We start from the raw sequence: 20213 nt of genomic DNA, 5'->3' as shown, positions 1-20213 counted from the left end.
TAATGTTTCTGAGGCTGGAACACATAGAAAGGACAAATACATAAAAATACATTATTGTTTGTTTGTTATGGTCATGCTTCCTGCTTGTAAGACCAGATAGCACTTGTCTTTGCTATACTATCTGAAAGACAGATGAAGAAACACAATGTTGTAACACAATTGTGTTTAATAAAGCTCATGTCTTGCAGCCACAGCAACCATTTTGTTGAGTGAAATGATCAAGCCCACACATGCTCTGTTATATTTGTTTTTTATTATTATACTATTATTGTTAAACTAATATTAATAATATGACTAATTATATACTATTATGTTTTATTATTATACTGCGTAGTCTTATACGTGGTTGCAGATACCCCAGCGCAGGTCTCATCCATCATACAGGCTACAAAGCACACTTTTCGTAAAAGCAAGGGATAGTGGTGTGTGTGTGTGGGGGGGGTATGTTTATTATATTAAAAAATAGTAGGGAAAGGTTAGCCTCTGCTATGGCGGCTTCCTATTCCCAGGAAAGAAAGAAAAGGGAAAGACAAACCAAAGAAAAACAAGTGGTGTAGGGTTTTTAACAAAAGCTCTGTCTTTTCAATGCAGTCAACTTTTGATCAAACACAAGCATGCGTGATGACAATGAAAACATCATAACCACCAGGCCTATGAACACAACCCCTTTGTTTACATTGATATAATGTATGTCTGTATGTATGCAGGTGTTGGAAGGTGGGTGCAGGAGAAGACTTTCTCTTGATCTCAGGGCTTTGGGGGAATGGCCCCCCTTTTCGTACATAAGCATTAGACAGGGCACCTTATATTCTTTCATAAGGCATATTTTTACAGGATTTACATGCATTTTGATTACTACAGGTAGCGTCTATTAAATGAGAAGGTTCTGTTATGTGTCATCAATATATTTACTAATAGAATCACTACCCCTCTGATACCAAACATACCTAAATATGGCCTCACATCCTGTGAGTCCTACCAGAAGTCTGCTTACCACAATTTACAATATTGCAGATTAGATTTCAAAAAACTGCAGCTGCTACATGGAATAAACTGCCAAAGTGTAAACACCCCATTTAATTGTTACTCCGTTTGTTGTCCACGTCCCATTTCTTTTGGACTTCTTTCGTGAATGTCCCCAGTCTCAGTAATTCTTTTTTTTATTTACTGACACATTGCTCATACACTGATGAAATGTGGGAGTATGAGGCTGCAGCCTGAGTTCATAAACAACAACTGAATTCATAAACAGTTGGTGCTATTCGAGAGCTTTCTTATCGCTAAAGATGAGTTGTGCAGTGAGTAGCTTATTTGCATATGCTCACTAATTAAATAAATATCATAACTTGTGAATTTTACTTTGAACACTTTTGGGTAAGTACCTGGGCCTGCTTGCACTAGACTTCTGCTAGGGTCCTAACCTTGAGGAATTCCCTTTGGCGCAGGCTTGCTAGTGCTTGTGTCACATGCTACTGACATAAACTTTCCTATAAGCGAAATGCACTGCCAGAGCTGTGTCAAAGGAAATGCCTCAAGGTTAGCATCCTAGCAGAAGTTTCGTGCAAGTGGGCCAGTACCTCCAGCAAAAAATATTCTGAGAACGAACTGCATTGACACTAAGTGACTTTTTCAAGTTATTAGTTGGATTCTGTTTACATATTTCTTGCGTGAAACATTGTACAAATGTGCTCTTTGGCTGCTGTCAGTTGTGTGTTCATCGCGTGGTTCACACATAGGGGGCGGAAATTAAGGGTCACATGGAAGATACACTTCGCTTTTCATTCGTCTTCTCCAGTGGCGTAGCAAGACCTCCAAGGCAGAGGGGGCTCAATACATTAAAAAAAAAATCCCCCCTCCTCCGCTGATCCTGGGTACGCCCACAAACTCATGCTTGCGCACACAGCGAGATGAGAGATGAGAATACAGAATATTTGATCGTTTATAATGAGTTTATATATGGGGTGTCATGAGCTGTGAGGCCGCCTCACGAGATTTCAAGTAGCTCGAAAAGCTCATAGTTTCAAAAGTATTCAACTATGCTGGTTAGACGCCGGTAACTGCAATAACTTTTGTGATCGTCCCGCTGGACCCCCCCCCCCCCCCCGCTATATATATATATGTATATATTACTTTTTCTCCTCGGATTTGCACGATTTGCGTGGGTCAGCCTGTGGTAGGTATGGGGGGCTCGAGCCCCCCCCCCCCCTAGCCCCCCGTGGCTACGCCACTGGTCTTCTCTACCGAACTGGTGCACAGCACTCGTGTCGTCTCATGATGCAAACGTGCTGTCTCACCTGCGGAATGACATCATAGCCATTGCTGTTTACAAGTCAGGTAGAGAAGGATTCCAAAGCATGCCTTGTGGCTGTTCCTTAAGCAGTGTTCACAGAGACCAACAGACCAACTTCGAGGCGGTGCCATCTGCGTATACACAAGTACCAACTAGGCAGCTCCGCAGACAAACAATCTCACATCATCTTATTTCACCAAGAGAACAACATTCTCTTAAGAAATGCCAACTGGGATGCTTCTGCGGCTTTGACCTTTTAAGAACTATTATTTTTCAGCTACACCTGCACAATTCGTAACCAATGCAATCTAATAATAGTAGTACGGCACTATGACACAAATAAAATTGCATCACCATTCGAAGTGAGGGCATAAGTCATGTGACAATGCTCCTCTCGCTGACTTGCCAATGCACAACCAATTTCTGAAGGTTTCGTTTGGTGACAGATTCCCTCCAATTTGAGTCGGTCATGAATGTGCAGTTGCTGCAGAACGTCGGCCTGTGTGAACGCTGTCTTATCCTTTGTCACCCCTGTTTGTGTGACAGACAAATGAACATGCGATGGATACGTCAAGTGAGCTGAGTAAGAGAGCTTTGGACACTGCTCTGTACAAAAAATGTGTAAACTGTAACCAACCGATAACTTGAAAAAATCACCAATTGCCAACACAGTTTTCTTTAAATATTTTTCACTGAAGGTTCCGATACGTAAAACAGACATTCCAAAAGTGTCACTAGTAAAATTTAAATGTTAGAATTTTCATTCAATTAGCGAGCACATACAAATGAGCCATTGCCTGCACAGTCCATGGCACTGCACTCTCAAGTTTACGGAGGTCTAATCTGCACTAGTGCAACCCAGCTTAAGACATACAGAATTAATTTGACAGTTTCGATTGAAATACATGTCTCGAGTGTGAACAACACACACTTGTTTCCTGACTAGGTCCTCTATGCCCACTCCGAAGAAGAGCTCGATGCAGCGACAGCCAGCCCTCAAAGTCAGTCTCACCCAAAGCGATGCTGCTCGATTACAATTTCTGTGTCTTTATTACAAATATCCAATCATTACATTATTCTTTATTTGACACAATATCATTTTCCTTCAATACAAGTCACGCCACATCTGTCGTTCGATTGACTCGCCTGCAAGTTTGTTGCGGTTGTTGATGTTGCAAAATATAACAAAATTTACAAAAATTCCCTAGAGTATAATACTATTGGGACCTGTCTACTAGTGTGTGCTGACATTTGTAAGTACTTATTATCTGTATGGAGATATAATAAGTACAACAAGGTCTTCACTTTTGCATTGAAATACAGATAGCCTGTTTGGGTTCCTGCCTTCAGTGTATGTCTCAGCCTTAGCATTACACACTCTAAAGCAACACATAGCATGACACATCGTATTGACAGTTCAGTACAGTGGATCAATTCTACGCACGCTGTTTACTCACAGCATATGAATTATCAGTGGAGGCTCCTAAATGACAACTGTTTTGACGCAAGAGACTGTTTTGATGTGCTTCGAATGTGGGTCGAGGCACATACTAAATCAGACAGGGAAAGAATGACATTGACATTAACAGTGCGACAGGACATACTGCTCCTTGTGTGACAGTTTCCGAACGTTCAAATTAACAGTTGTTGCCCTCTTGCTTTATATGGCGTAACACATTCTCCGAATATCTGTCTGGTTTCAACTATAACTTCGTAACGTTCCGTCTCATCTACAGACCAAGGGGTAGTCAAATTCGACCCACCCTTGCTTGTAATCCAAACACATAGTAAAGAACTTCAAAATTACGTGCGTGTTCCAACCTAACCTTGTTCTCCAGTACATTTCACCACCCTCCGCCCTGCCCTGTGGGCGATGCGTACAATTTACAAAAAGCCACCGTCGGCGTCGGCGTCCGTACAGCAAACGCATCGGGTTTCCGGGGTTTTCTGCTGCCGCCGCCGCCGCTCTTCTGTATCGGTCAGGGTTTCGAAATACGCTCGCGGGAAGGATGTCGGCCCAAGTAGGAAAGTGGTGAAGAAGTCAGCCCAGGATGAATGGTAAGCGCGCAGCCCTCCGGTCACGCTCCGCCCACCACAGCAACCCGGCCCCCTGTTGAAAAAACCAGTAAGATTTAAACTGGAAATGTTACTGGTCACTTCGGAAATGCCACTGGTCACACTGGAAATGCCACTGGTCAGACTGGAAAATACTGGATATCGGACTGGCCAATACTGGAAACCAGTTGATACTGGTCACTGGATACACTGGATTTTCACTGGATACACTGGAAACCAGTGTACACTGGTCACTGGCAGTACTGGATTTTCACTGGATACACTGGAAAACCAGTGTACACTGGAAACAGTGTACACTGGTCACTGGCAGTACTGGATTTTCACTGGATACACTGGAACCCAGTGTACACTGGTCACTGGCAGTACTGGAGTTTCACTGGATACACTGGAAACCAGTGTACGCTGTCACTGGCAGTACTGGAGTTTCACTGGATACACTGGAACCAGTGTACGCTGTCACTGGCAGTACTGGAGTTTCACTGGATACAGGACTGTACTGGATTTTTAACGGGGTACACTGGAAACCAGTCTACCGCACTGGAGTTTCACTGGGACAAGTGAAACTGGCGCTAGATATACTATAATTCCAGTGTACACTGATTACAGATCATAGTCCCACTGGAGTAGTGTCCCTATAGAGATCAGAGATGTGTTAGTTTTACTCAGAACCTTCAAAAGTAATTAGTCGCGTCACTTCTTTCAATGCATAACGCTAAATCGTTACTTTTGTACAGTATGCAGTTACTGGGTATTAGTCATTACATTGTCTTCAAGTTGTTAATAGAGTTTACATTAGCCGTCAAGAATATAATGGCATTATACATTACACGCTGTATGCACACTTGGGGTCTCGAATACATAATGAATTACGCGCTGCTGCCTCATTTTTGCAACGCAATACCGGTAATGCGCTACTTCAAACGTGATCTTACATGGTTAATCAATTATGCGCTAGTTGCAATCAATCCAAGTAAGTCGCCCTGATATGGAAGCTATGTGGATTTCTGAATCTTTGACGTCGAGACGTCAGCGTTGATAAGACGAATCCCAGATGAATCTGGGATTCGTCAGTTTATCAACGCCAGCTCATTCTTCGCTCCGATTTTATGTCGGCACAGTTCACATAGAATGCGGCCCAGGATGCATATTCCCCACGGCGTCAGTCGTGACGTTGCCCACTTCTGTGAAGTCGACAACAGCGAGCTCTTTCACCATCATCACCACCGTCGCTCATTAAAAAACAAAAAAACAAAAAACAAAACGAAAACACTTGCTGGATTATCGAAACTCAAGGCATTCGGTGATATTTCGTTATTCAACGGAATTTGTCGGCTTAATAACATAAAAACCAGCAGTGTGGAAAATTCAAGTCATTAAAGTCACCAAGCCGTCGCTTGTTTCGGTTTCAAACCGCTGCGTCTAGCAACATGAAGAAAGAGCCCAAAGCAGCGTTCAGCGGGCTGCTGGCTTCGTCGTGGTTTCTTGTGTTCAAACTCATGTCTATGTTATCGTTGAGTTTATTCGGCATATATACTGCATCTCGTGCGTTGACGTTTGTTGTTGTGTTCGCTATTCGTCTGACAACGCAAAAGCTGTTGTGCCAGTGCCGTGACTACATGCCGTACAACTTGGCCGGACCAGCCCGGACCAGGACCATGCAGGTAATGTATTATTATTCGTTTCGTGTTACTTATTCACGTTAAAACTAACACTAAGGCGTTGTATTCTCGTCTTTTGTGTTTTTGCGTGCTCCTATGATATATATCTTCAATGCAGTGGGTGTATCTTCGCAGTAGATGGGTGCAGGATTCAGTTCCTCTAGCGCTTTGTCTGCATAAATGTGATAGATATTTGTGCAAAAGAATATTGTGTTTCTCGTTGTGTATGTATGAACAGGAATTCGAAAGTAATCTTTCCGTTTCATTACGTTTATGTCGATTACGGTTGTTGCTTCGTTTCATTCATCACCGTCAGTGCACAAATGGTGTTGCCATTGTAGGATGTACAGGGTGTGTGCAGAAAAAACATGACCCGCATTTGACATGTAACTCGTTGTCTACTTACCCGAGGAACTTCCGGTGGCGTACAATGGTCGTATTTATGCGTCCGAAAGCTAAAAAAAAATTCTGGAAGCCATACCCAGCATAAAAAATAAACAGAGCGCGAAAACATCGGCTTCCATGCATTTGAATAGGGCAGCATGGCGGTCTGAGGAGCGGTGTGACACGACCGCTAGGGGCGCTATCGGCGCTATCGGTCTCGAAACCGAAACGGAGTTCCACAGCGAAGCTCGTCCTGATTTGAGAAAGGAAGTTTGTCAGGTTGACACCTGACGAAATTTAATTCCGTTTAAAAGATGGAACGTTCACTGGGGCGGTACTTCCCAAAGAAATCAGCTGGGTTTGTTTAAACATCGACCCCGTCGAAATTAAATTTCAAATAATTCGGGAAATGTTAGTGGTCATGGAAAGGTGGCAAGAAATTTATGACAGAGTGTTCTCTGAGGGTCTCTGTGCATTTTTAGGAACTGAGTGTGTTGTGATATTCGTAAAATATTTGAAGGGTTTTCTTTTTGCAACGCAGCCTCTCGCATATCTTTTGGGTAGCTCCTGAAAAGGGCCGTTGTTTTTTGCACCACCTGTGGGCGGTCAGTCACGGTCTGCCCAGCACTCAATGTGAGTGACCTCTTCTGTCTATGCGTTTCTGCAGGCGTTTACGGTATTCCACGAATAACCCTTGACCAAGATTTCGATGTCGAGAGACCGTATAACGTTCTCTATCCTGGCCTTAAGCTGTTGTAGGCTTGATACTTGGTCCGCTGTACACTTTGGATTTTACGTACCCCCCACAAAAAGAAATCGCAAGGGGTGAGGTCTGGCGACCTGGCAGGCCAAGGCATTGTTGGGGAGCCTCGCCCCATCCACCTTCCTGGGAAAGGTCCTGTCAGCCAGTCCCTGACCTCTGTCGCGAAGGTGGGGAGGCGCGCCGTCCTGCATGAATATGCAAAGTTCCTTCTGCATGTGAAGGGATGCTAGTTCGGCAGGAACTCCCTCTGCAGCATCGTGAGGTAGTTCTGCCCTGTTACGGTGCCATCAAAGAAATGGGTCCAACGATGCCCTCCCGCCACAGACCGCACCAGACTGTCGTCTTCGGGGACTGCACCGGCTGTTCCAAAAGCCAGTTTGGATTAGTTCGCGACCAGTACCCGGCAGTTGTGCCTGTTCAACGTGGCCGTTTATGTGAAACGTCGCCTCATCACTAAACAGTATAAACTGCAGGTGGAGTGGGTTGGCCTCAATCCTGGACAGCTCGTCGATGCAGAACTGCACTCTTCTTGTGTAGTCATCTTTGTTGATTGCGTGGACTAGCTGCATCTTGTATGGACGTAAGGCATGATGCTTCAAGGCCTTCCGTACTGTGGACGTCGAAACGCTGAAAAGCCTCGCGGCTCTTCTCACGGACGTGTGAGGGGCGATCTCAAACGCTCCCTACGATCGCACGCTCGAGTTCGTCTGTGGCAACAACATTTGATAGTCGTGTTTCTTGCTGTGCACGTTCCTTCTCCCGCAAAGCGTGACACCCAGCGAGAATAGTCTCCTTACACGGGGGAACGGCGGTGAAACCTTTCCTGAAACCTTCGGCGCACCTGTTTAAAGGGACTGTCGCATCCGGAACCGTGGCTACGAATCCAGTACAAATTTGTTCGTCACAATACCACGAGTAATTAGCAAAACTTCTCTTCACAAAACGGGCCAGGTGATGAGAAATCGAATTTAAAAGATCGGGTTGCGTTTTGATCCTCGAAAGCGCCAGCGCCAACAACACCGTGTGACGCAAGGTCGAATCTGGCTAATCCGCTGTGAAGGACGCTGTCGTCTGCCGTCAAGTCTGAAGCTGCTTTGTTTTCTCCTGCACGTCGCCCGCTTTCACATGTGAATTTGACTTTCAAGTGACGCGGATACTCTTTGTGAATCGAGAGATCGTTTGGCTGTCCACTCTTACCGCGTACGGAAGCAAGCAACCAGGAGAATCTTTGCGCTTGCATCGTTCGCGTTAGTTCGCGTGAGATGCCGTCGGGAAACCGATGCAGCGTTCCGGCTGCAGGAAAACTTCAGTAGAAAACCCCGAGGCGACATTTCACATGCCTAGGGACAGCCAGACGAAGCGAAAGTGGGAAGCTGCTATCACCAGCAGGTATCCAGACGAAGCAAGGTGTATTCATGCTGCCCGCGTATGCTCCTCGCATTTCGCCGATGATGCGTACCTGGATGAGAGTATCCTGCAGGTGCAACTTGGATTGGCGCAAAAAAGGAAAAGACTGAAACTTGACGCCGTTCCGACAGTGTTCCAGGAACAAAAGGAGCCAGCAACTTCGACAGTAAGTAACACGTAGTTATTTTCAATCTGATATGTCGCTCTTCCGCATGAACTACTTAGGCGCAAACGACGAAGTGGATATACCTCCGTACGATATAATACTGTATCCCCTAACCTATCGTTAATAAATATATAAATAAAATTCAATAAATGTGATGCCATTCACATGACAGCAGCATATGATTGGCTTTTCTGGTTACCCGATGCGTGTGCAACTACTGAACCTGCGGCGCTATTGAGCTTGTCCGTAACTTTCGTCTTCTTTTGTACAAAGTGGTATATGATTGGTTTTCATCTGTATTACAGGCACGCGCAAGCACCTCGACAGAGTCAAGCGCAAGTGGTCGGTATATTATTAAAATAGGTGTTTGCAATTTCTCGACACAGAGCAATTCACAAACAGATCAATAAAAGGAAAAACTCCCACTTCCCGGTTTCCTTTTATCTCTCTGCTTCTGAATTGTTTGTGTGCTGCAGGGAGGCAGTTTTTGCGGTTGTCGTGCCCAACTTTAGGTGCACTTCTTATGTTCTTGTGGTGCTGTTCTGGAAAGATTTTCTTAAATCTTAGGTTCTATTTTAGAAGAACCAGGTGCAGCTGATCCAGGTCCCATCCAAGAGCACTCCCTACCACCACCCTATCCAGAAGGCAGTATGTCCACAAAGTTATAGCTGTTTGTGCAAGACTGTTATATGATAGGAGAAAATGAAACCATATGCTATAGCATAGGTTATGTAGTGTGTTACTCATTTGTTACAGCCATAATTTTGGATGGACTACCCCTGGAGCCTTTGGCACCATACCTAAGAGTAGGCCAGTGTGGTTTTCTTTATACCCTAGTGCCTGTGGGCATGGAGGTAAAGATGAGACAGGCCGTAAAGCACAAGAGTACACAGAAAGTCGTAGCAACATCTACATTAGGTACTATTTCCTGAGGCTTGGTTTGTCAAGTTCGGCATGTAACTAAAGAGAATTAAATTTCCAGGTACTCAAACACGCTTCTCGGTGCTAAGCAGGAGCACACAAACAGAACAGCACCTTCCACTGGACACATTGCGTCACCTGAGGCCGTCACAAAGTGCCACTGAGGGTGCAAGTGATGACATGGTATTGGAAGGCCCCCTAGACATTTGCACTCCAAGAGCCTCTACCCCAGTACAGGAAACAGAAGCAGCAGCAGCAGAAGACCCAGGGGAATCTCCCTTGCTGATATCTGCCAATCCTCGAGAAGACGAAGAAGGATGGGATACCACCATAGAATCTCTGTGGTATGTTATATTATGGTAACCGAGCCTTCTAGACCACCATAGTCATATTATAGTTATATGAAACGGTGCTCTGTGTCCTGTTGTGCTCCATACAATTCCTTTTAGTCATTTTTTATGTACTTAGAAATATGTTTTGGTTTTTACACTGCTGTGTCCATTGAGAAAGTAAACAGAAAACTCACTGTTTGCTTATGATGTGTCTGTGTCCTGGTACTCCATCCACGTTCTGTACATGGACCCTTTTGTGACTGTGTCCTTATGGTAACATATACTTCTTCATGCCCCCACACAATAAATACAATTAGGAAGGTGCCCACCTGAAGAGCAATGCTCTGATCTATAGATATTGCATAGAAAACAGGAATGGGTAATTGGTGATCACTGTGTACTTTGTTCCCTTCGTAGTATGCCGGACCCAAAGGACACAACAGTTCACCTGTCGGAGCTAACGGAAACCTCCGGGAACGAAGAGTGAGTTCTGTTTTTATCGAGCTTGTGACCATGTACAAACTCTGCTTGCCAACTGATGTCACGAACTCTGCTTTCTAGTGATGAACCTGCAAGCTCCTCACGGCCACAGCACTCCAAGTCTCACATAGTGCACCTAGCGTAAGTTTTGGACATGTAAACAAAGGCTCACATGGGTGAATATTATGCATTCCTCTTACAGACCAAGTGATGATGAACGGCTGTTCCTCGTAGCGGAATCTAGCCTACGGGAACTGCTGTCATCTTTCTCTTGTTGTGATGACAAGGACCTCTCCACAGAAATCACACTGATAGGTACATGGATAAAGGCCACAACAGATTGTAGCAGATGTTGTCAGCGGCGTACGTGGTCCAGCCAGCCTTGGATTGGAAGCAGGCCCTTGGGCAACATACTCTTTTGCTCGTCCATTCTATTTTCTGGAGTGAACATCGCAAAAACATTCCGCATGTTTGAAGCGCTGAAGGTGGCGACACTATCAAAGTCGCAGTACTACAGGACACAGAGAGAGGTCCTTCTTCCTGCTGTCAATCATGTAAATACTATGCTCACATTGAATAGCATACAAAGATGTCACTACTGCAAGGAATAAAAGAAAAACAAGCAAAACAAGGCGTCCCGACTAGTTTTTAAGATCCTGTTTCTTTACATATTTACAGGTCTACCAGGCTAAACAAAAGGAAATCCTGGATGAGCTGCAGCAAAAGCCACTCATTGTTGCCGGTGACGGGAGATGTGACTCCCCAGGGCACACGGCACTCTATGGCACCTACACGCTGCTTGAGACGTCTATAAACCGGATAATTCACTTTGAATTGGTCAAGGTATTAGTTTTTTGTTGCAGTAGCTGCTACAAAACCACCTACTATTTTCACAGCCTTAAAACAATGGTTGCTGCAAGGTCACTGTGGAGCATGGTAACTTTTTGTGCATAACTGATAATCAATCTGCTACAAAGCTAGCATGCCTACACTATTCAATTGAATAGGTTCCATAAGGAGTAAGGAATAGCCTAAGGAACGATGCAGTTATGGGTCAGTTGAGTAAATTCCATCGTGTAAGCAACCAAAACTCCACGGTACAATAATGAAATACATGAACTGTCATCATCTGAGCGTTTGGGTTTACGTATAGGTTACGATTTCTATTCCATGGAATAGGCAACAGAGGTCTCAAGTAGCAATGCCATGGAGAAAAATGGGCTGCAGAGGTGCTTGGCATTTCTCGAATGGAATGACATGGTGGTAGACACCTTAATCACAGACCGTCACACCGGCATCAAGGCTATGATGCGGGACTCCTGCCCCCATGTTAAACATCGCTTTGATGTTTGGCATGTTGTCAAAGGTATCAAATGTAACAGTGCCTCTGTTGCTTGGTAATACACATATTTAAATTTTTAATTTGCAGGGATAAAGAAAAAGCTCATAGCACTGAGTCGCTCAGCCAAGCATCAGGTAGTTCGCCTCTGGATCGACAGCCTTGTTCGCCATGCTTATTGGTGCCCAAAGACAAGTGGAGAAGACGGCAACCTATGCCTTGCCAAATGGATGTCGGCACTGAACCACATCGTGGACATCCATGAGCATGACGATCCTGCCTATCCAGTGTGCTACCACGGTGCTACTTCAGAGCCACGGGAATGGCTTAGAGAAGGTAAGCTTATTGCGGTAGTACAGTGTTATATGCGAACACTATATGTTCTGCCAAAAATGAAGCCTCCTCCAGCGATTCAAACATAACTGAAACTGAACTTCACGATTTTTTTCTTGTAGACAGCGAGACATACAGGAAAGTCGTGGACATCCTAAAGGCCCCTGCACTCTTGAAAGATGTCCCACTGCTGTCCTCACAGCACCAGACATATGGCCTGGAAGCATTCCACAGTGTCCTCATCCATTTTGTTCCCAAATCTCATTCATTCAGTGATGAGGCAATGTTGGCAAGGTACAGAACAACAGGATGCATGCTGACCATACGTGTAGAACCTCATTGTGCCTAATATATACATTTTTGTACAATAGGACACAGTTAGCAGTGATGCACTACAACGAGAATGCTGACAGGGACCAAATCGAAAAGGAAGGGTCGAAACAGTATCGACTGAAGCCCTCAAAAGTCAAGAAGGCTTGGGTTGCTGTACCACTCAAGGAGGACGCTACGTATGGTACGTGACTGATACAACATTGTCTTTGGCATGCAGGGTCGCATTATGCGAGATACACATTTCGTACAGGAGTGAGAGAAAAAGTCTGGTAGGTGTAGACAACTCGATGATGCTCTCCAAAACGAATACACACACTGGGGTAAAAACAGAGAAATGTAGTTCTGGGAATGTTAGTAGGAAACAGTCTATTTCTTCCACAGATTCTATTTCTTACACAGATTAGTTGAAAATGTTCAATTTCCTCAACTTGCTTTCTCTTCCCCCCAAGAGTGTATATATTTACGTGGGATGTAAAACAAACTGGTAGCTGTGCGCGAGACTTGTGTCTGTGTTCAATCAACACCTCATTGAACTTGCTCAACAGACTATGTGTCAAGACTAACAACAGAGGTCCTCAGCCGTGTTGAAAGGCACCAAACGGAACCTCCAGTTGTGGAAGCGCAGCCACCATGGTCGGCATCTTATGGGGAAAAACCCTCTTTAGTGGAGGCTGTGAAGCGGCATCAAACAAGGTACTTGTGTGTATGATGATTTTGCTGAGAGACCTAGCTTGTACATAGGAGCTACATCCTAGCTTGTAGGATTACATTAGGATTTCCCAGAAAAGTGCTTTCTTCATCCAGGTTCAAGAAGTAAAGAGCACGGGAGAATACACTGACATCTCACAGCTACGTGCCAGGAGAAAAGAACCCGAAGGAAGAAAACCAAAAACAAAGAAAAAGGCCCTTTTCAGGGCCACCCAAATGCTTGCGCAGAGACTGACGCAGCGTTGAGATGAAACCCTTGTTTTCTCCTTCAAAATGCTTAACATTATTGCTGCTGGTTAAATGTAAAATGATGTACCTACCTCCAAACATTAAGCTGCTTGTTCTACGAGGCACCATCACATAGGCATTGGTCAAAGTTGCTGTTCTGTGAGCTGTGATAGGAAGTGCTATGGATAGTATAGAGGGCTCTTACTGTAAGGGGAAGTGCAGTGTTCGAGCAGTGGGGGCTGAGGCATGGGGGATCATTTCAGGATGTCCTAGCCCTACCAAAATTTAACACGTGGGTGCACACAGTGATCTATCCAGATCCCTCCCCTACCCCCCCCCCCCAATTTTTGGCAACACCTTCAGTTTGTTTCCTCTCTACCACTATTACTAAGTAACTGCACGCCAATTGTTTTGCACCCCCCCCCCCCCAGCTGGCTGGATGAACTATACTGGTTATGTTTTTGGGAACGCTAAGTGCAGGTGGAACTTGTCTCACCCATGTTAATTAGCTGGTGTTCATGAAACCTTCCAGAAATGTAAAGAACACCAAATTGTACATTTCCATTGCCTTACAGGGTGCATTGCAGTTGAAGCCCTTACAAATGTGTTTGCTTTTTCTTTTTTTTTATGTTTGGAATGACAAACATTAATTATGTGTCTTATCTCTCTTTTTTTTTCAGCTCGCCACTTCAGATGCCAAGGGACATTGCCAGTGTTGGCAGGGAAATTAAGGAAATCACTCTGATCACTGTATGTGCAAATAATAAATATCTATGCATAGAGGAGTTGGATGTGGACCTATGTAATGGCTCTTGATTGGACAACACTCAGTCAACACTTAAGATTTCTTCACATTTGCATAACCAATCTGCTGTCATCATAACTATTATAATGATTAGACAAGAGGCAGTGCTCTGCAGTTAGGAAGTTAGGGAGTTGCAAGCCATATTCAAAACAATGTTGCTAAAAAAATTGGATCAATGACAGGTATCGAAATTTGTTTTGGTGTGTGAAGGCAGAACAATCTTCCATGGGAATGACAACATTCCCAGACGTATGTATCACTTACTATGATAACGAAGTGTAGCACCTTAGTGAAGCTATCAAATGTTAACTGAAATTATTTGACATGCTATGCCCCTTACATGCTATAATCTATAATACTGTCACCGATAAGAACCATGGCACTCACATTAAAAACATAACAGCCACCCATGACCGGGTATTTTATTGCTCCTGCATATTTCTTGGCAGTTCTGGAGATTACTATCGCAACACAGATTCTGTTTCTCACCTCTCAATTAGAAATAGCACAAATTTATTATGTCATAGGTGTGTACAGGAATTGTGGTACAATAATAATTATAATATATGATAATGATGCCTTGATAGGACTGGGATGGAAAACGTTGGTGATTCATGTGGACCACACACCCGGGTATCTGTCGTCTGTTCCTGGGTTCAAGGTAGCCCCAAACCCAGCTTGTAAAACACAATAAGTGGTGAACCTGAGGCAGCTGTAAAAAGAATGGGCACTTCTAAAAATGTAGTACAGTAATTTCCTAACAACCATTCTAACTCAAAACCCCCTAACCAGGCCCTTGAGTTGCACAGCTGGTTGGGGTCTTTGTAAATTTCATGGGACATTCGTCTTGTGCAAACAACAGGACGACGACGAGGAAAACAAAGATTGCTCGACGTACCTATTCTCTCGTGGGTTCAGTAGGCGAAGCCGGTGATCGTCACGGCAATACTGAGTTGCACACACCACCAGAAGTTCTGACCGGTGGCAGATATCTTAGAACAGAGCGTGCTGCTTGATACACAGCCAGCTGTCAATGCACAACTCTGCCACTTTGCCAACAGCACTGCAGCACAGGTACACATGCGGTTCCTGGGGAGCACAGACGCCGCACAAACACCTGAATTGTTTTCGGCGTCAGTGAAGGCCATATTGAGCACTTCATCATGAACTTACCTAAACCCCTGATCCTGAGGCTCGTTCGGTTGCGCTAACGCAGATGCGGCACGTATCACCAGCGACTTGCAGAGGAAGCGGATCCGTCGAATATGGGCCGTCATCAAACATGTATATTCGTCACGGGAGCTATTACTAAAGGCATTTGAACAGCACGATTCACCACCTTCGCATTCCGAGTCCGCCACCTCCGTATGTGTTTTCGCCTCCCTGACCTTGCTCATGCAAGCTGCAAGCCGCGGGGTCTCCTCTGGCTCGCCGCGTTCTGATTGGTCAGATTCCATGTGACGTTGCTAAAGATTCTCAGCAGGAGTTCCGCTTGACGCCCACATCCGTCGTCTGCTATTGCGCCGCTTACACACGAATTACGCAAAAAGTATTCCGTCGATCGGGATGGGACTTTCGGAGTCATGGTCAGTGAAGGACGGGGAATCTCATTTCACTGTGGTTTCGGAATCGATCTGTGCGATGCGACTGTCCCTTTAAGGCTGCGAAGTTCATTATACCACAGAACGACTTGCGTGCGCTCCTGTACTGTCAATTGAGGCATACCGGCAAAAGTCACATAAAAAGCACAAAACACAGCAAAAGTAAAACTAACGAATACGTGTAAGATATGAAATAAGATAAGAGATAAAGGAACTTGAAATAATACGAGAACAAACAAAGATAATATGAAAGCAAATAAGAGTGTACGGAGGCGATCCTCCAATGCAAGCTCGGAGAACCAAACAGACGACAAACAGTCGTCTGCTTTCGAAACAGTCCCAAACATCAGAAAACGACGTGCCATAATCATCGCTTGATAGACGGAAAATCCTTCAACTAAACGGAATTAAATTTCGTCAGGTGTCAACCTTACAGACTTCCGTGGTTATGAATTTCTCAAATCAGGACGAGCTTCGCTGTGGAACTCCGTTTCGGTTTCGGGACCGATAGCGCCGATAGCGCCCCTAGCGGTACGTGTCACACCGCTCCTCAGACCGCCATGCTGCCCTATTCAAATGCATGGAAGCCGATGTTTTCGCGCTCTGTATATTTTTTTATGCTGAGTATGGCTTCCAGAATTTTTTTGTAGCTTTCGGACGCACAAATACGCCATCGTACGCCACCGGAAGTTCATCGGGTAAGTAGACAACGAGTTACATGTAAAAATGCGGGTCATGTTTTTCTGCACACACCCTGTAGTTCCGTATCGGGACCACTGGCTTTTTTTAAAGAAAAAGGAATAAAAACAAAAATCTAACGCTTTTACGTGAAAGAGGAAGTAATTAGTAACGAAATTCAACAGGGAATGTCCCTCGTATATTGCGTAAACGTATAAAAATTAAATTTTATCGCCGGTTTCTTGATGGCGATCCGCCATCTTGGCTGAGGACTTTACGGACCTAACCCGAGGCACAGTCTCGACGCCCGCACCGCCTAGTGCGTGCCTGGGGGGGGGGGGGGGGGCGGCGCCCCCCAGACCCCCCAATCTGTAGAACCTAACTTAACCTTAGCCCATTTCAACGACCCTACCTTTCGCAAGGCGGCAAGTTTCGAATCGGTTAGGCTTAGCATTCCCGTGTTTCTCCTGCGCTAAAAGTGAAGCAGATGGGGTTGTTTAAATGCATATAAAAAAACTTCTAGTCCACATAATTTTATAATTCTTACATTTCTAGATTCAGTATATGATCTTCTTCCACTTCTATGCAATATTTACTTTCCTAACCGTTTCAGTAATTTTTAAAAACGAGTGGTCCCGATACGGAACTACACCCGTCCTGCGGATGTTTTGAACTATCCATGTTCTAAAGCATTGAGGCTTTGTTGAGTGTGTCTTTGCAGTCTGTTCCAGTCTCAGAATAGTTATTTTCCACCGTATGTGTTGGTTTATCGACAATTTTTATCGCGCTGCCTTTGGCTGCTGAGAGCCATCAATCACTAAAATAATTTTGCTCATTTAGCAAGTGCTAAAGAAGGTCAGAATGAACGAATGACCTTTTTATGCTGGAAATTACATATGTTGACAAATTTAAGTCATCACTTGGACAGGTAACAGATGTTTGTTGATTGTTGCTGCACTGACAACAGATAAAACTGTTCCGTTTTGAAATATAGATCATGCTATTACTGCGAACAACCCAGAATCATTTTTTAATGTTTTCTTAATTGATGAGTGCACAGAGTGATTTAGTAGCTAGCTCAACTTTTGAGAAACTCTCTCTGACCCTATTTCCTTTCAGAAATTGGTGTCTCATGTCAAGCACACACAAGAAAAGGCGATGCAGCATTTGCAGCACATCACTTCACGGTATATGTGAAAGCATACTTCGGCAAATAAGGTGAGCAACTATTCAATGTCTGTAACATTTTAATTATGAGTGTTAATATGAGTTCCCATTAAGAACAATATTTGCATATTACGTGATGAAATTGTCAAACACACGTCTAGGAATACATCAGAAGGACACCACGGGACGCTTCAGAGTCTGGATGTACCATATCTGATGGAAATCTTGCACCACAGAGGCTGCTCGATGGATGGATGGATTACAACCCTGATGAAGCAGCGAAGTTCAAGGGAACAACAGGTGCACGACACTATCATTGCTGGACAAAATTGGTGAGTACAATATACATTCATTGCGAAAACATGTATCCCTTATGGTTACAGCAGTGCATTTATTGTTAGATAAAAGTCATTATTAGGGACTTAATGAGGCCGACGGCAGCCACCTCATCTCTGTATTTTTCGTGCCCTTATTTACACTTGGATGTTTGCCTTGCAGAGGTTGAACAGAAAGATGCCGCACAGGGAACGAGCATGTCACTCAAACTGTTTGACCGGAAAACCTGGAGCAAGAGGAAACTTCCGCACAAGACTACAAAAAAAAGTAGACTTAGAAGTCCATGTATACGGTGTGTTCTCTCTTTTGTTCTTTAGGCGGTTTGATTATTAGTAGTGTATGTTTGTTAGATAATAATTTCTTAAACAACATGTTTCTTCTTTGTAGGGAGAGCACCTTTGTTGGAAGAGGCTTGTCGGCCGACACTGTTATTTCGTACTTAAATATATTTTATCTATTTATATTACTACACAACAAAATCAGCCAATTTCAGGTATGCAAAGGAAGGACAAGTGCACACCACGCATTCCATCACTTATATTGTGCCCTGGTTCATTTCAAAACCTGCACCGGTTGTCATGCCTCCCTACATGCCATCACACACATTGCGTTCTGTTGTTGACAGTAAGATTTTATGAATCTTGTTTGCTCATCATGTTGTAGAGGCAGTGAAACCTCCCTAGTACCGACGTTCGTGGGACCAACGCTTTAGTTCGCAAGACAGAGGTGTCCGCATGTGAGAGATACAAGACATTAGGGCCGTTACTTTACGCCAGGAATTGTACATATAATAATAGCCTGAAGTGTTGAAAATATCTCGAAGAAGTTTTGAAGAAATCTCGTAAATAAACATGTGCTCTAAATTCATGCGAAATCGAGTGGAAAAACTTCCAATACGTTAAATGCTCAATTCGGGGAGAAATTGGGCTCAGCTACTCAAAAACTAGCTCTACTGGTTCGGTACAAATGGTTATGTAATTGCTGCCAAACAAGTTAGTGTGCATTCCTACAGATATCTCAGTGAGGGCAATTTGACGGGTAAAAATCGGATTTCACCGTAAAAAGGACACCTTGAATTGGCGGAAGAATCCGGTTAAACCCTGAAACTAATAATTATGCACCTTATGCAAAAAGTTCAAACTAGCCTTGTTAGAGAGAGGCGATAAAGTACCCAAAATGTGACTGCCTTCTCCATGAGGGATATACCATGGTCTGTCGATACCAAGTCACCATGTTAACAGTAATTGTTTTGCTGTAGCTGCTTGTGCCAAAATCACTTGCCATATGTATTTTTCTGTCATGTGCCATTTATAATTGCTGAACAAACTGGCATGTATGAGTCTCACTGATTGCATTTCGCATTGTACTGTGGATTCCAAAAATTAATTTTGAACCTGCGATATCATGAGTACCCGTGTAAGCTGCCTGTGCCTGCTTCCTGCCTTCACCAACAGAGGGGCACGGATCACTGCAACGTATCATGTCAATATTTCTCGGTCCACATTCAGTTTCTGAGGGTCGAAAAGACTAGGTGCACTTGTGGAGCCTTCATTTACCCTGTTTGGCCGGACTCCAGCATTCGCAGCCAAAACGTCTGGGTGGCGGGCAACAGACATGTACAATACAATATGGGATACAAACAAAACGCAATCATTGTTTGTATCTTGGCTGAAGTACATGGTGTACTGTATTCCAATTGGCAAATTGTATGCATTGCAATAGCTCGTGTTACATCAGCCTCTGAGTCTACGGGCACTTCATGCAACGTATTCAAAAGCAACGAAGGATTGTGTGTCCAATATTTTCTTTCGTTGATACTCACTATGTGTACAAATTCCAGATTCACCTTGGGGTTGACAGTTTTGTTCCTGAGAACTTCATGTGCGTACAGCGGGGCACAATCAACAACAAGTTAGTCAACAATTTGATGCAGCCTTTCTGGACACAAGATGGAACGGCGACTAGTTGCTTTTCAGGGCAACCGTAGCAGAGAGCAGGCATTCATGCGCTCGTCACAGGCAACACCAGAGAAGCTGGACTCCATTACATAAGTAAGATCATGCTGCAGTTATTTTATATCATTCAACGAACGTTCAGATTCTAGCCACAGTCAATTTGCAATTCTGCTTGAAATATTATCGCATATACTGAACATCTCCCACATTTTCGTTTCAGATGGCATGCCACATTGAGGGCCACAGAGGCCAC

The 20213-nt window shown here is 44.2% G+C and overlaps 1 protein-coding gene and 2 long non-coding RNA genes across 5 annotated transcripts; 2 read left to right on the top strand and 1 right to left on the bottom strand.

The window, feature by feature from the left end:
• Positions 1 to 3317: 3317 nt before the first annotated feature.
• Positions 3318 to 6569, bottom strand: LOC135393197 (uncharacterized). Its single transcript, XR_010422526.1, has 2 exons — positions 6431 to 6569; positions 3318 to 4400 (listed from the first exon to the last, which is right to left on the bottom strand). It is a non-coding gene; the product is annotated as an uncharacterized LOC135393197 (long non-coding RNA).
• Positions 6570 to 9510: 2941 nt separating this feature from the next.
• Positions 9511 to 14174, top strand: LOC135393196 (uncharacterized). The gene is made up of 12 exons (XM_064623689.1): positions 9511 to 9662; positions 9727 to 10009; positions 10415 to 10480; positions 10559 to 10618; positions 10680 to 11031; positions 11156 to 11320; positions 11657 to 11843; positions 11907 to 12152; positions 12272 to 12443; positions 12521 to 12663; positions 13028 to 13175; positions 13287 to 14174. Exons 1-12 carry the CDS (start codon positions 9593 to 9595, stop codon positions 13297 to 13299), a joined length of 1905 nt encoding a protein of 634 aa, XP_064479759.1. The 5' UTR covers positions 9511 to 9592; the 3' UTR covers positions 13300 to 14174.
• A 3006-nt stretch (positions 14175 to 17180) lies between these two features.
• Positions 17181 to 20204, top strand: LOC135391561 (uncharacterized). Of its 3 annotated transcripts, XR_010422044.1 has the most exons (6): positions 17182 to 17720; positions 17831 to 18001; positions 18168 to 18297; positions 18393 to 18629; positions 19846 to 20056; positions 20181 to 20204. It is a non-coding gene; the product is annotated as an uncharacterized LOC135391561 (long non-coding RNA). The 3 variants fall into 3 exon arrangements; XR_010422043.1 differs by having other exon boundaries at positions 17181 to 17720; positions 17906 to 18001; positions 18393 to 20056; XR_010422042.1 differs by having other exon boundaries at positions 17181 to 17720; positions 18393 to 20056.
• Positions 20205 to 20213: the final 9 nt, after the last annotated feature.

This window comes from Ornithodoros turicata, chromosome 4 (genome assembly GCF_037126465.1).
Source record: "Ornithodoros turicata isolate Travis chromosome 4, ASM3712646v1, whole genome shotgun sequence".
NCBI classification, from domain to species: Eukaryota; Metazoa; Arthropoda; class Arachnida; order Ixodida; family Argasidae; genus Ornithodoros; species Ornithodoros turicata.
This window is presented reverse-complemented; position numbering and strand designations above follow the sequence as displayed.

What these genes read in the sequence shown, in the direction of transcription:
- LOC135393196 (XM_064623689.1), top strand. Translation starts at nt 9,593, where the DNA reads ATGGAGGTAAAGATGAGACAGGCCGTAAAGCACAAGAGTACACAGAAA. An exon ending in TCTCACATAGTGCACCTAGC is followed by an intron (nt 10,619 to 10,679) that starts GTAAGTTTTGGA and finishes TTCCTCTTACAG; the next exon opens with ACCAAGTGATGATGAACGGC. An exon ending in TTCACTTTGAATTGGTCAAG is followed by an intron (nt 11,321 to 11,656) that starts GTATTAGTTTTT and finishes TCCATGGAATAG; the next exon opens with GCAACAGAGGTCTCAAGTAG.